This window comes from Sinohyriopsis cumingii, chromosome 6 (genome assembly GCF_028554795.1).
Source record: "Sinohyriopsis cumingii isolate HCF-2022 chromosome 6, ASM2855479v2, whole genome shotgun sequence".
Lineage (NCBI taxonomy): Eukaryota > Metazoa > Mollusca > Bivalvia > Unionida > Unionidae > Sinohyriopsis > Sinohyriopsis cumingii.
In genome coordinates, this window is record NC_142966.1 from 128108679 (window position 1) to 128124532 (window position 15854).

The window sequence follows — 15854 nt, forward strand, 5'->3', positions numbered from 1 at the left end:
TATAATCTTACTGTAACCCTTTGTGTGATGCCCACTATCTGACCATAACCCCATGCATGGAAATGGGTGATGCCCACTGTCTGACCATAACCCCTTGTGTGGAATTTTGTGATACCCATTATCACACCATAATTCCTTGTGTGGAAACTCTGACCATAATTCCTTCTAGACTAATGCTTCCATCAACCTTCATACATTAGTTGTCCTTAGATGTATACAGGAACAGTCAATGTTTTGTCCTATATATGTTGATGTAAATGAGGAGAGGAACTTAAAAAAAGTATGGATGTATGTATGGATTTAAAAGCACAATAATGGCTACATGTATATGGTGCCTCTTAAAAAGTAGGCAAATGGCAGAAAAACTTTCTGAAGATAAACCCATCAGAGTAAATGAAAACAAAGTACAATAAGATACAATATTACGGTAAAGATGTTATAATTCTGTGGAATGCGTATAAAATAAAAGGTTAAGTTGACATGGTAAATCCTTAAAACCTGGCTCTTTAAAATAGCTCTTCATTTTTATTGAATTTTGACACAGAAACATGGGTAGAAAATGGCATAGCTATATTACTCAAGCAAAATTCTGAACTTTGTGTTAATTATTCCTCATTTGTGAAGTAATTGTATCGATGTTCTGGTGTTAGGAAGATATTCAAAATGTAACCTACTTTTTGTCCCAACTTCGTAAATGTTTGTGTGTGGTTGCCTCAGGTGCAGTCGGAAAAAAATAAACAAACCAGCAGATGTATTCTTGAAAACAAACTATATTGGCATTTAACTGTAATCAAAAGCTTACAACTTGATTTTGTTAGCTGGAAGAGAATTAAGTTTGATGGATATTGAATTACAGGTGTACAGAGCATATGGATCATATGCATTCCTCTACTAGTTAGTGATGATATGAGGGGTATTTAAACTATAAGAATATTTTGTTGTATGTTTTTTTTTCTTTCATTGAAATTAGCAAGAAATTTAGGACTCAACGATAGGCAAAGTTACATTTTGTAAAATGGTATGGAGCTCCATCAGCATCATACCTGACACATGCAGAAATGTGCATGTGATGTAACATCAGTAAATGACTTTGACGTAAGAATGTTAAAAGAGCATTCTGTACAGTCTTGGCACTCTTGTGATTCTTTTCAACTGATATTATCAGGGCCAGCTTGGATAATGTTTATGGATGTAGTTCTCTGTCATATTATTGTTGTTGTTGTAGGGTTTAACGCCATTTTTCAAACAAGATAGGCTAGAAATGGTGGCCAGCATAAATGGTGGAGGAAGAACCGGGGAAAATCCCGGAAAGAACCATGAACCATAAGTTGCTACTGTCAAGCTTTCTCACATACCCACATTGGCCGAAGCCGAGACTCGAACCCACTCAGACAGAGGTGAGATGCTAATGATCCATAACGGTGAGCACTTTAGACCACTCGACCACTCAGGGCCCCTGTCATATTGCTAACGGGAGGTTTGTTAATTGTTATCTAGAGGTTGATCGACCATGGTGTTGTTAACCGGATTGAGTAAATAATAAAATATTATATGAAATTAATGGGAGGAATAATCAGAGACCCGAGCAAGGATATGGAACACAACAACATGAGCAGAATATAACAATTTAATCAGTTGTAAATTAAAATGGAATTGAGCATGACACTTTCTCTTAGAAATAGAACTACTAAATTTATTTTAAAAAATGTAATTAGCCTATCTGTTTATACTGATAAGACAAATTTCATCATGAAATCCAGTGAACGATCAAAGTCAAATTAATTAGCATGCTGTATAACCTGGTTGCTCGCCAGTCACACCAAATTCAATGTTGTTGGCAGGTTGAAGTTGATGTATTCCTTTGCTGTCCTTATGGTCATCATTTGTAATTTCCTCCTCTCTTTACCTCTGTATGGGTAAGTATATAGAGCTTATTTCTCCTTGTGCTTTCTGAGATTCACTCCATGTCCCTTAAACTTCCTGACACCCGTCCCTTGGACAGTTTGAACGAAAATGTATTTTCTGCTAATCTCGGAGTCAGCTTCTTGCCTTTCCATAGATACTCAGGCTGACTAATTTAATGAGGGAAATTACTTAAAACACTGAATTTTGTTGGGAACATGCCCTCATATATAGCTTGGACAATGAGTGAGGATTCAAATTTTGTAACTGCCAAAAAATTAACACATGCCCATTGAGGTTAGAATAATTCATTATTCCACACCTCTTACACACACTGATTCCTGGATAATTTCACTTTATTACACTTAGTTCAAATGGCACAAATTTTCTTTGGATTGTCTCCACTTTGTCATATTTCTGCTGCCTATGTTTAGTGATGATTTACATGCAAGTCAGATCTTTTAAGACATTACTATTATTGTACAAACTGTCTCATGGGAGCCCATTCAGGAATAACTGTGTATTTAGAACTGATTTAGTTGTAAGTCAGATCTTACCAGACATTACTAATATGGTACAGTGGAGCCCATCCGTACAAGAGGAACTGCTTGTGTGTTTAGATTGATTAAGTTGCAAGTCAGATATTGCAAGACATGAATATAGTGCAGCATGTCTCATTGGAGAACAGAGAAGAAGAACTTTTTTGTGTTTTTAAATCTGATGTAGTTGCAAGTCAGATATCCTAAGACACGAGTATGGTGCTCACAGTCTCAGTGGAGCCCATCTATACAAGAGGGAACTGCTGTGTGTTTAGATCTGATTTAGCTGCAGATCTATAGAACCCAGGCAAGAATAACTACTCTTGTGTTCAGAGTTGATTTAAGACATTGCTAATAGTGCACAAACTGTATTAATGGGGCCCATAAAGCTTCTCATAAAAGACAGTATTTATAGACACCCAATTTTACTTCATGTATAGGACATCTGCCCACAAAGAAAATTTTGTAATGTCTTAACTATTATTTATAGACAAGTTTCATTCAATATTAAAGAAGATAATTGTTTTGAAAAACCCAGCTGATCACCAATATTCACCCGTCTTATTTTTATCTAATGCCTGCTTTTGCTTCTCAGATCAGCTTGAATCAATTTGTGCACCATGTGTGAATATTGTTGTTAATTTATGCATAAACGGAATTTGTTGAATGTATCACATCACTACTTTTGGAGCACTCAGGAAAATGATTGGAATTATGAGTGACTTCAATGACTGAATTAAGGGGTGGCACCTCTTAGTTCTAAAGTGAATATTTGAATGTCATTTAAACCTAACATCTTGAGAATTTCAAAGAACTGTTTAATATGTCAGATTTCCTTCCTTCCAAACTTTTGTTAGATTGGAAGAATGATGAAATTTATGATAAACAGCAGCATTTTTGGGGCATTAAGAATCAAGTAACAACCAGTTATAAGAAAACAGCAACCATTCTTCAGAATGAACATAACAACCAGTCTTAAGAAAACATGCTGAAAACAAATCAACCAACATTATCCAAAATCTCACTTGAACATTGGAAAATTTCATAACTGCAAGAAATCAAACTTGTTCTTGATGCATATGTCATGTGACTTCACTCTAGCATCTGTGGGTTTGACATGTGATTGTTATATGCACTTCGGAAGCAAATATCTACACATACCAGGTAAGAACATTTTGTAATACCTGTTTTTTAGGATTTCTTGTTCTTATTTAATGCAAGATTAGACAGAAACAAACAAAAACTGGTGGATAATATTTGCTCAGCTGAGTCATGTGACCAAGGCAACTGACAACTGAAACTTTCGTACAAGTCAGTGAACAAAAGCCACTGAATCTGATGGAACAGCCAGTTATTTTCATAAAAATTCAAAATGGTGACAGGAGGTAGGGTTGTGTAATTCCACATGGATTCACAACAGGATTGGACAAATTTATAGTCCATGCACCTAGCACTGCCAGTTTTGATGAGGACTAACAAACTGTAAAGTTCTAAAGCCCACAGGACTACTGGCTGCCTTTTTCTTTTTACCTTTAAGTATAAACTGCAGCACATTGTGGTATATTATTACTATGTAAGATGGCGACCCAGGTGTTTACCATAGGGATGGGTTGAAAGTCCCTGATGTGCATGATAAGGATGGGTTGAAGTCCCAGATGTTTATGATAGGGACAGGTTGAAAGTCACTGATGTTTATGATAGGGACAGGTTGAAAGTCCCTGATGTTTATGTTTGGGATGGTTTGAAAGTCCCTGGTGTTTATGATTGGGATGGGTTGAAAGTCCCTGATGTTTATGATAGGGACAGGTTGAAAGTCCCTGATGTTTATGATAGGGACAGGTTGAAAGTCACTGATGTTTATGATAGGGACAGGTTGAAAGTCCCTGATGTTTATGATAGGGACAGGTTGAAAGTCCCTGATGTTTATGATTGGGATGGTTTGAAAGTCCCTGATGTTTATGATTGGGATGGGTTGAAAGTCCCTGATGTTTATGATAGGGACAGGTTGAAGGTCCCTGATGTTTATGATAGGGACAGGTTGAAAGTCCCTGATGTTTATTATAGGGACAGGTTGAAAGTCCCTGATGTTTATGATAGGGACAGGTTGAAAGTCTCTGATGTTTATGATAGGGACAGGTTGAAAGTCCCTGATGTTTATGATAGGGACAGGTTGAAAGTCCCCGATGTTAATGATTCTGATGGTTTGAAAGTCCCTGATGTTTATGATTGGGATGGGTTGAAAGTTCCTGATGTTTATGATAGGGACAGGTTGAAAGTCACTGGTGTTTTTGATAGGGAGGAATTGAAGTCCTACTGCTTGAATAAATGCTGTTGTGATGCATGTTTCTCGCCAATCGACCCAGGAACTAGAAATCAGATTTTTGAGATGTATCACATAGTGGGCAGTGTATATTGACACAGATGTACAGATTAAAGTGTAATTGCTTTAATTGTACTACACTTACTGTAATGCCTTTTTCCCTACTGAAGTACATGTATATTCAGGCACAGTCAAATGAATTTTTCAAACTTGGTTGTGTTCCATTTCATTTGGTTGAAGAGCAGGGGTAGGATAGGCATGTTAATGTGCAGTTACTTTCTTTCATGACTAGATGACTATGCCTAATTGCTTTTAGCCAGATGTTCTCAGACAGGTTTGTTTGTTAAAGAAAACATACCAAACACTAAAATAGATTTCTAATGTTTGAAGCATATGTACTTTCTTGTAGCCATAGGGTAAAAACAGTTTCACTAGGTTCTTTGTCAAGTGTCAAGTTTAAATTACAGATATTTGAGTGTTGAAAATAAAAAACCTCAAAAAAAATACACAGTTACATGAAGTATCTTATGTACTTGGAATTTTTGTCTGTGTTTTTCTGAACCTTTTATGGCACCCCCTTTCAATTTGACCTATCCACATATTTAATGGTGCACTAAATCAAAATATTTATCCATTATAAAATGTGGGCTACCAGATTCTGTCATGGGCTAAAAAAAAATTCCTTTTGGTAGCCCATTAGACTACCACAATTTATTAGTGATTTGCCCACCACTGTACAAATTGTCAAATGTAGTATTTGATCCAGAAAATATTCTGTACTTGTCACCACAAGGCCGCTTCACCAGACTAATTTGAGACCTGCAAGAAATACTTGTGTCTTAAAATACGTAGTGATGTGTGTTACAGACAGATCTGTCAGACCCAATTTTCTTAAGACCTCATACTGTCCATCAGTATTGGTACATGTTTGGAGATCTGACCTCATACTGTCCATCAGTATCAGTACATGTTTGGAGATCAGACAGCATACTGTCCATCAGTTTCAGTACATGTTTTGAGATCTGACCTCATAACGTCTGTCAGTTTCAGTACATGTTTGGAGATCAGGTAGCATACTGTTCATCAGTATCAGTACATGTTTTGAGATCAGACCTCATAATATCTGTCATTTTCAGTACATGTTTGGAGATCAGACAGCATACTGTCCATCAGTATCAGTACAGACAGCATGCTGTCCGTCAGTATCAGTACATGTTTGGAGGTTGATTTATCAGTCTATTACTGAGCTTGGATTAAAATCGAAGGTCACTGCTTGCAGTTTTGTACTTAATGTTTTTATATGCATTGACTTGGTCACATGCTACTAAATTTTGACCAGACATTTTATTTGGTTTGGTTTTATTCAGCACTTCAACATTAAAATCTCAAGGTCAAAGATCATGACTATGGAACCATTGTGGGAATGATAAAACAAACCATTATGAAAGGAATTTTATTTGAACCCAGATTGTGGATATAGCTGAAGAATACATTGAATGGTGTCAGTTCATTAATATGTGATTTTTAAAAAAAAATGTTAATAATAGATTTAACCAAACTTGGCTTTGACATCTGTCCATGATATCAGCTTTTCAAGGTCAAATGGGGGCCCCGAGTGGCCGAGTGGTCTAAAGCGCTCTCCGTCATGGATCACTGCCATCTCACCTCTGTCTGCGTGGTTTCGAGTCTCGGGCTTGGCCAGTGTGGATATGTGAGAAAGCTTGCTGGTAGCTTCTCGTGGGTTGGTGGTTCTTTCCGGGGTTTTCCCGGGTTCTTCCTTCACCATTAATACTGGCTGCCATGTATAGCCTATCTTGTGCTGAAAAATGGCGTTAAACCCTATAACAACAACAACAAGAACAACAAGGTCAAATGCCATGGTAGAATTTAATATTGCACTTATCCTTTGAATATCTTAATCCAGATATATAAGAAAATATGTTTGTTCCCATATTTGGTTTCTTGAGTATTTCAAGATTATCTGAGATGATTTCAATTCTTGGCAGCAAAATAGAATTCAATTTCTGAAAGAATTCATTTGGACCAGTAGAGCAATAGTCCCAATGAGGGACTCTTGTTCCTTGAGTAACATCCATGAATCTGTAATTTCAGTAAAGGTTTTTGTGTTTGCTTGTTTATTCAGTCACTTTTTTAAAATTTAAAAGAAAAAGAAAATATTAGTATTCCTATAGTCTTGAAAAAGTTTGATAATGTAAAATGAAATTTTACCAGAATTTACTTAAATATAAAATTTTGTTTTCCAGTACATTTTAAACCATTTTTAAAGTCACAAATACATGTTATTATAATACAGGTAGGCTTTAAAAGGAATGCCTGCAGATACACTCAAAAATATTTGCAGTTGGACTTGTCTTATAAGTGAATATATATGGGATTAAATCATGGCAAAGAATTGATGTGTATACTATGCACAAATGGGCAAAAATATGGAGTTTTTTTAAATCAGGGCATGCTTTTATTAGATTTTATGAGGAAGAATGCCAGGTTTCTTGTCTTTATCAACACATTTAATATGTATGACCCGTTTCCTTCTTGTTGATGGCTGGATAACTATACAGACCCAAAATTATCTTCACTTTGAGGGCTAAGCATAATCACAATATAGATAGGATTATTCCTCAGTACTAATTACCTATCCAAATTCTATGGTAAATTTGTTCGGTGAATATTTTTACGCCCACTGTGCACACAAATGCTTGAAATAAATGCTTTTTGGCAGTGTGTTTGATGTGACTTGTATCTACTGCACATGTATATTTACAGCATAGTTCACTTGATCAGCTGTTACTGTGATACATTTAAATGGCTGGTAAGCACATTGACTTGATGCTTTACTATAGTCACAGAGAAAAGTGATTTATACTCTTTCAAACATTTCCAAATTTTTATAACTTTGATCCTTACCTTGGCTAGGGTCTGCTGACTCTGCAGATATTGATCCAGGTGGCTCACAAATTGGTCCTAGCACAGAAAATAGGATCTGGATAAATCATTATTCATTGAGCTGCAGTGAATTAGTATGGAGCACTGTCAGGGCAGGCAGAGAGTTGGTCCATCCCAAAGTACAGAGCAACAAATCAGCAAGTCTGATTGCTACAGGCTCCAACATGTTGGACAAGGTGTATGTAGAAGTTTTATTTATCTAGAGGAAACTGACACCTACACATATATACAGGCCACCAGAATGAGCTGACAGCCCAGGTTAATTCAGAGATCTTTTATCATTAAGTGCAAGTTTTCATTCATATCCAGGGGTAAATGCAGGGTCTCAAAGTTTAAATTGTATCTAATTAATGTTTAAATAATACTGTTAAAAAATAAATTTATATTCTTGTGAACCCTAGGAGACACACTGAGTTGAAAATGGATGAATATAATTATAGCTGAATAAATGAAATAATAAAAAGTAAGAATGAATGAATGATGAAATGAACAAGGAAAGAATAAACACATTTTTTTGTTTGCATTGTTGTTGTTTATTGATAATTGGAAGTGTTTGTTTTCACATGTATTAATGATTTAGTATGAATATACTGATTTGTCAAGAAAGGTATTATTATGATCATTAGTTAGATTTTACACTCTAGTTAGGTTAGGTAAATAGCTACATGTATGTTCAGTATTTTGACCATACAAGTAGCACGTTTATGCCAAGCTGATCAGTCAACCTGAAAATAAATTTTGGAGACAATATTTATTCCTGAAACTTTATAATAAAGGATTGTGTCCATGTTTTTGTTTTGTATCCTTCCTAGCCTGGCACTGTTTGCATCACCTTCATGGCCTGTCATGTATCCCTCCTATCCCTGCACTGTTTGCATCACATTCACTGCCTGTCTTGTATCCCTCCTATCCCTGCACTGTTTGCATCCCATTCATGGCATCTCTTGTATCCCTCCTATCCCTGCACTGTTTGCATCACATTCACTGCCTGTCTTGTATCCCTCCTATCCCTGCACTGTTTGCATCCCATTCATGGCATCTCTTGTATCCCTCCTATCCCTGCACTGTTTGCATCACATTCACTGCCTGTCTTGTATCACTCCTATCCCTGCACTGTTTGCATCACATTCACTGCCTGTCTTGTATTCCTCCTATCCGTGTGCTGTTTGCATCCCATTCATGGCATCTCTTGTATCCCTCCTATCCCTGCACTGTTTGCATCACATTCACTCCTGTCTTGTATCTCTCCTATCCCTGCACTGTTTGCATCACATTCACTGCCTGTTTTGTATCCCTCCTATCCCTGCACTGTTTGCATCACATTCGTGGCTTCTTGTATCCCTCCTATCCCTGCACTGTTTGCATTACATTCACTGCCTGTCTTGTATCCCTCCTTTCCCTGCACTGTTTGCATCACATTCACTGCCTGTCTTGTATCCCTCCTATCCCTGTACTGTTTGCATCACATTCATGGCATCTCTTGTATCCCTCCTATCCCTGCACTGTTTGCATCACATTCACTCCTGTCTTGTATCCCTCCTATCCCTGCACTGTTTGCATCACATTCACTGCCTGTCTTGTATCACTCCTATCCCTGCACTGTTTGCATCACATTCACTGCCTGTCTTGTATTCCTCCTATCCATGTGCTGTTTGCATCCCATTCATGGCATCTCTTGTATCCCTCCTATCCCTGCACTGTTTGCATCACATTCGTGGCTTCTTGTATCCCTCCTATCCCTGCACTGTTTGCATTACATTCACTGCCTGTCTTGTATCCCTCCTTTCCCTGCACTGTTTGCATCACATTCACTGCTCGTCTTGTATTCCTTCCATCCCTGCACTGTTTGCATCACATTCACTCCTGTCTTGTATCCCTCCTGTCTCTGATCTATTTGCATCATCGTGAATTACAAATTATTTGACCATTGCTCTCCTTGACAACCCCCTTTCAAGATTTTGTTGACAATGTTAGCTGTTGGAAATGCATTCAAATTCTAGTGCGCATACACACTTTGGCATTAATTGACAGGTTCACATACAAGTGGGTTTTGCCAAAAAATATGGGAGCATTAAAAGAAACAAATACAGCACTAGTTGTAACTCGTCAAGATTGTTCTTATGTACAGCAAATACTGTATATGTCTTAATAGAAACACAGGTAAGAGGTTTGCACCAGTTCCTTTTTTTTTTCTCTTTCAGTTGCAATCCTTGGGCAGATGCCTATTGGTGGTTATTTTTACTCTGTTCAAAACATCCATATATTTCAACAGACTTAAAAAAATTATCATATCATGAAATATTTTGGCACAACATTTTTTGAGCTTTTCATTAATAGAGCCACTGAGACACAACCTTGAGCTCCTTCATGTGAAGGGGGCAGCCATATGTATTTATATCGGACATAAAGTGCCCTTAGATAATGTGTGTTTATGCCTTATGATTATTTAGAGATTATCTGTTCTTTATGAAAATATCTTTTTGAGCAGCGGTCACAAGGTTGCAAGACTTGAACTTAGAAAATAATAGTTTGGAGGACCAATACATTATATTTTTAGGAATTGTTCACCCATTTTGATTGAATTTTCTGTGCAGGATCATTACATTGTATTATCTGGTATAAGGAGAAAAGGTATGTGAACATGGATAGGTTAGCATTCTTGTGTAGGTATGTTATTTCAGATTTTGATGGTGTCCTACTAAGATGAAAAAAAGGTGTGGATAGAAGGAAGTGAAATACTTCAAAATCTGAATAACAAGTGCACAAGTACAAATAAGTATATACATGCAAAATAAGCATATGTGTAAAATAAGTATATTTGAACCTTCCAGTATTTTTATGGTAGAAATAAGTACATATATGCATGCAAAAGAAAAGAAACCTTAAAAACTGAACTTACTATTTGAACACAAATTTGGGTCCTTATTAATAGATATGCACAACTACCATATATATTCTTTTGTATGTTAACTGCAAAAAAACATAGACCCTGTTCAGCATAATGTGCTGGCAGGTCTTGGTTGGTGTTGTTTGTTCTAATATTTTTCTTTACGGTAGAAGATTCTATAATCAACTATATTTATATTTTATGCTATCAAAGTTTGGTTGTCAGGCATATGTACAAACTGTTTGAAATCATCATGTGGGGAATGTGTTTGACTAACAATAAGTTAGTATAGGAGATAAGTGCATGTGACCTTGAGGAATTTATAAAATAAGTTTATATGCTTTTTATTTATATGTTGCAATATGACAGGTTTGTAAAGGATCAGATGCAGTGTATGTTAAACGGGGCAATTTATATGTACCATACATATTGTGTTATTTGTTCTGCTGATTAGTCGTAGCAAACTGCATAGATCCAGATCTAGGTCTCTGCAGGTTGCAGTTGGATCCTACTTATGAGTGTGTATATATGTTATTTAATGACAAGCTGTGGTGGTGCAATGGTTAGCATGCAGAGCTAAAGGCTGAAAGGGTACGGTTCAGATCCTAATGTTGGATCAGCCTGGGTCGGCTACTGTAGTGTGCCCTTGCAAACTTTGCTCTACTGCCTTGGCAGTAAATAACATACTTACTTGAGTTGGTGTGCCATAAAATACCAAACCAAGCCTAAGTATTTAAAGTAGATGATATTGTTCTTAGAATCAGAGACTAATCACACGTAATTTACGAAAGGCATGTGCAACTTCCATCAGGGCTTGGGCTGGATAAGAGGTTCACACCCTATGAAAATTAACGGATAGATCGAGGTCATGGGCCAAATCCTGTTGAGGGCTTTATTTTGCTCACCACTGATACATCAAGAACAAATTACTGTGGACCTTTTGCATAAATTTTATTTACATGTTTTTAATTAGTTGTGAGTTCGACAAGAAGTGACTCCAAAAGTGACAACAAAATGTTATTTGCATGTGACCTAAATTCAGAATATACATTTTTACATCTTTCACTAGTAAAATTTGTCAACAAGACAGAGATTTATACAATAACAAGAAAATGCCTTATACACTAATACTTATAACCATTTGACATGTTTTTTTAAGTGATTTATCAAGATCCATGTTTTTTTAATGATCAGTATTTGAGAAAAGAATTTATTTTATGGTTATTGTATAACATGTACAAGCATATTCTCATGTGCTGTTGATGGTGGGGCTTTGGATGGCAGAGTAGTGTAAGGCACTTGCCATTAGTTTACAGATCAGACAAATCATGTTGTTGTGTCAATTTGAGTTATTGTATGCATATATCATAAATCATGCCAGAGCTCTTTTTCCACCAACATACCATTGTGCATCACCTGTCATTTGCTAAAAATCACTTGGCGCTAGAGTTGCTAAATAAGCGACTCTGCTATCTGGTGATCTATTTCCCAGTTTTGGATATTATCTCTACGCTGGCCACCTTGGAAGTCATGACTGTATTTTAAGAGGAATAAATTAGTTCCAAATAAGTGGCCCGATTACTTTGCTAATCTTCATGAATTACTGAAGTAAATCTAATACATCTCTTTAAAATAAGCATGGTTGTTTCAAAAAAGTGTTCAAATAAGTTTTTGTAAGGCTTAAAATTGCCCATGCTTATTGGAGCACTTCTGCTGTCAAATTTTTATTTTTAGAGGGTTGTAGTTTTGCATGTTGTAATGCTCTTTAATTTTGGAAGTAAGTCAATCTTGAGTGTAATTTGCAATCCCATAGTGCCTGGATAGAAGTTATCGGTTTTTAAAAACATCGGAACTTGTGAAGTTTGGCTAAAAATTACATTAAACTACAAAAATCACAAATCTGCTGTTGATGGTTCAGACATTTAAAGAGTAGGTGGTGTGTTGATTGTGCTAGAAGAACTTGGCACCAACTTGGATGGAGAAATACTTTCCAATTGTGCCTTCGAGAAATGGGAATTGTATACAGAAGAAATGTGAAGTGACCAGATACGGCCCTAAACTGGTTTTATCTGTTAATTTACATCATAGGACGTGGTTTTAAAAATTACTGTGCTGGGGGGAAGTTGCCCATAGCTCAGGTATACTGGTCCATATAACCTTGGCTAAAATAAAATCATCATGCTACCATCACGATTTCTTTCTCTAAAAAGCAGATCATTATGTCACCATATGCAAGTACATGTACATATGTGAAGATGCATACAGTGTCTGGCAATGGTTTAAAACTGCAACAGCACTGAAAAAGGTTTAGTTTGTCCCTTGTCATGCTGCCAAAAACAGCAAAAATAAAAAAAATAAAGGTCAGTATGGTCCTATGTCTGCAATTTCTGTTTCTTTTCATGTTGGCTATAGAATACAACTTTTGTTTATATGCCATATTTTCTTGCTTGAAAGTTGAATCAAACTGCAATCTCCCCAGTGATCCTGATCTGCTGTAGCATAATGCATCTGCAGACCAGGGTCTATTTTGTTTTTTCTACTGATTACTCCTTACAAACTGCACAGACCCAGATCTGCTGGCACACTATGAAATTATTTAGGTGAGACATTTTAAAAAGTTGTTATTAAAAAAATTGTGGAATTTTACATTCTTATGGCGGGTAACTGTCAGACTTTGAAAACAAGGTTTTGGTATATATAATTTCCACTTAAAAGTTGCAGACTTTCTGTAGCATAAAGTGCTAAACCAGATGAATGGAATTAGTCTTTTTTTTGAACTCTTAGTGAAATAGATTTTATTACAAATGGATCATTTAAGAAGTGAAAAAACATGCTTTTAATTATGCATAAGCTTGTTGTATTGGTTTGGTTTAGAGGCAAAAAGTGGACTTTATTTTATTGTTTTGCTTATGAAGTCAGGGACGACATGCCTGGGATAACTTTATTAACACCATATTTACTCGCTTATATGTTGAGCAAAACTAAACTGCACAAACCAAAATTTGCTTTTGCATAATACACTGGCAGATCTGGGTCTATACAGCTTGTTTATCTGTTGTAAGTAGAAAAACATAACATAGACCCTGTTCTGATGGAGCATTATGCTATGGCAGATCAGGGTCTATATTATTTGCAGTTGAACACGGGTTAATATAAGTATATATTGTAGTTACACCCTGTCCGATTATAATTGGCATCATAAACTGTTGATGTCTGGCCTGTGTTAAGTAGGTAAGTGTTAGGTAGGCACAACTAACAGTCACATTTTCAGGCTGCTGTTGAGTGGTGCTAGATGTAGGTGACAAAAGCTTGCAGTCAAGAGAGGTAGATTGCCCGAGTTGGCCAAAACAGACATGTAAAGAGAACTTTTGAGAGCTAAAGTTAATATCCTTGAATATTGTTTGTCTTACAGGTATTATAATTTAGACCAATATACTCTACAGAATTTATCAGATATTTATTGTATTAAGGCAAGTAGTCAATTCCTTTTTGACCCCCCCCCCCCCCCCCGAGAGCTGGTTGGTCCTATTGAGATTGAATGTGATCTAACCTCCATTATGGCTACTGCAGTAGCAATCTTGAAAAATTATCTTTGAAAATGGTCTTAGAAAACTCATGCTTGAAATATGGTCATATGGACGGTGTTTTCAGCAAAAGAATTCTTGTGATTTCTAGTTGGTTCTGAATTTGGCCATGATGCCTGCTTGGTTCTGAATGAAAATTATTCGTGTTTGGAATCCCATATGTCCACCATGGCAGCCATCTTGAGAAACTTGTTATCACGATTGGTCTTTAATGGAAAATTTTACCAGAAGATTTGGTGTCTAGTTGGTCCTAAATGGAAAATTTTTACCAGAAGATTTGGTGTCTAGTTGGGCCAAAATGAAAATGATGCTGATCAGACATACAACATAGCTAGTTAGTCATCAGTGGAAAATGATGCCAATCTTAAATCACAGCAGGAACATGTAATTTGAAAATATTTTTATTTTTTTAAATTCTTAATTTTTTTTTATCAGAGATGGTTTCAGCACTTGTCAGTTAAAAAGAAGAAATATTCTTTTCTTTCATTCCTGGAAATTCTTTTTGGTCGGTAGATAATTAGACCCATTGAGGGACTTGTTTTACCTTAAATTTATCTCCATGATTGAGATAAGGGTGAAATAAGGGAGGGGTAGGATATATGTACATAGTTCTGTTTTTTTATTGGATTCTTCATCTGTCAAAATTTTGAGTGGATAATACCTGTAGTGGTTGTATACATGAGTTGGACAATATTCACAAGGAATTACTACTTTGTGAGGATGTGCTTTTTGAGATTTTTAAAAATATCTTGAATATAAGGATGGAAAAGAGGGAACTTAAGGATGAGCAGCTACTAGTCTGGAACAGAGATTAATATCTGTAGTTTCTTATATTTTCAGTGTGGACGAAACGGACACAGCTAACTGCTCGTGAAGTAGAGATCATGCTAAAAAACACTCCACCAAAGCAGAAAAGAATACCAAACCTCTTCCACTTAATGCATAATAAAGGTATGATTAATTAATTAATTAATTTTCATTTGTTTTGCTTTTTTGCTAAATGATGCTGTTGTTTAGTGAAGAGAGATTTCATCAAGGATTATTCAGGATCATTGATCTTTATGTAAGCTGTGATGGAAAAGAAATTTGTATTCATGGTGATGGAGGTAGTATTTTGTTTTCTTGATCAAGTCACAGTATTTCTCCATTGATAAGCCTAGGGGGACCACCTTATAAATTTATTAGAAATTGGTGGTAGACTTATCAACAGATTAAGCTTCCATAAAGTTAAATTTTCTCAAAATGTATCCAATGCACTTAACATAGAGAGTAAACTTATTGCTGAATATTGACTGTACATATTATTCATTTTGACTATATTTACTTTGACTAAATATTGGTACTTTTGAGGTTGCTTTAAAAATGTGTTTTTTTAACTGACTGTAAAACTCATGGTATGTTCCTATGTCCATTCACAGAAATTTTAGTTACAATTTCTTCATAAAAAAAAACTACTTGGCCAATTTCCACCTGCTTTTACTGGGAGTATTCAGGCTTCAAGGTTTTTCAGATTTGTGCATCCGTATGCTGATCTTTTATCAGCATGACTTCAATTGCTAAACTTCAAAATCTTTAAACATGTTCTTGAAAACTGCTCAACAAAATTTAACTGAATTTGATAGAAAACATCCTCACATGAAGGTCTTAAAATTTTGCAC

At 36.0% G+C, this 15854-nt stretch overlaps 2 protein-coding genes across 5 annotated transcripts in view; one reads left to right on the forward strand and one right to left on the reverse strand.

Moving 5' to 3' along the window:
* Positions 1-7848, reverse strand: part of LOC149797925 (uncharacterized) — a 47164-nt gene extending 39316 nt beyond the window's left edge. Inside the window, exon 1 of the mRNA XM_089962982.1 lies at positions 7687-7848. The gene's annotated coding sequence lies outside the window, so the exon portion shown is untranslated. The remainder of the gene's footprint in view (positions 1-7686) is intronic.
* LOC149797926 (calcium uptake protein 3, mitochondrial-like) overlaps positions 1-15854 on the forward strand; it is a 236337-nt gene that overhangs the window by 26415 nt on the left and 194068 nt on the right. For all 4 annotated transcript variants that reach the window (XM_089962976.1, XM_089962977.1, XM_089962978.1 and 1 more), the window contains exon 3: positions 15037-15147. In XM_089962976.1, coding sequence (XP_089819102.1) covers positions 15037-15147 — 111 coding nt within the window. The remainder of the gene's footprint in view (positions 1-15036; positions 15148-15854) is intronic.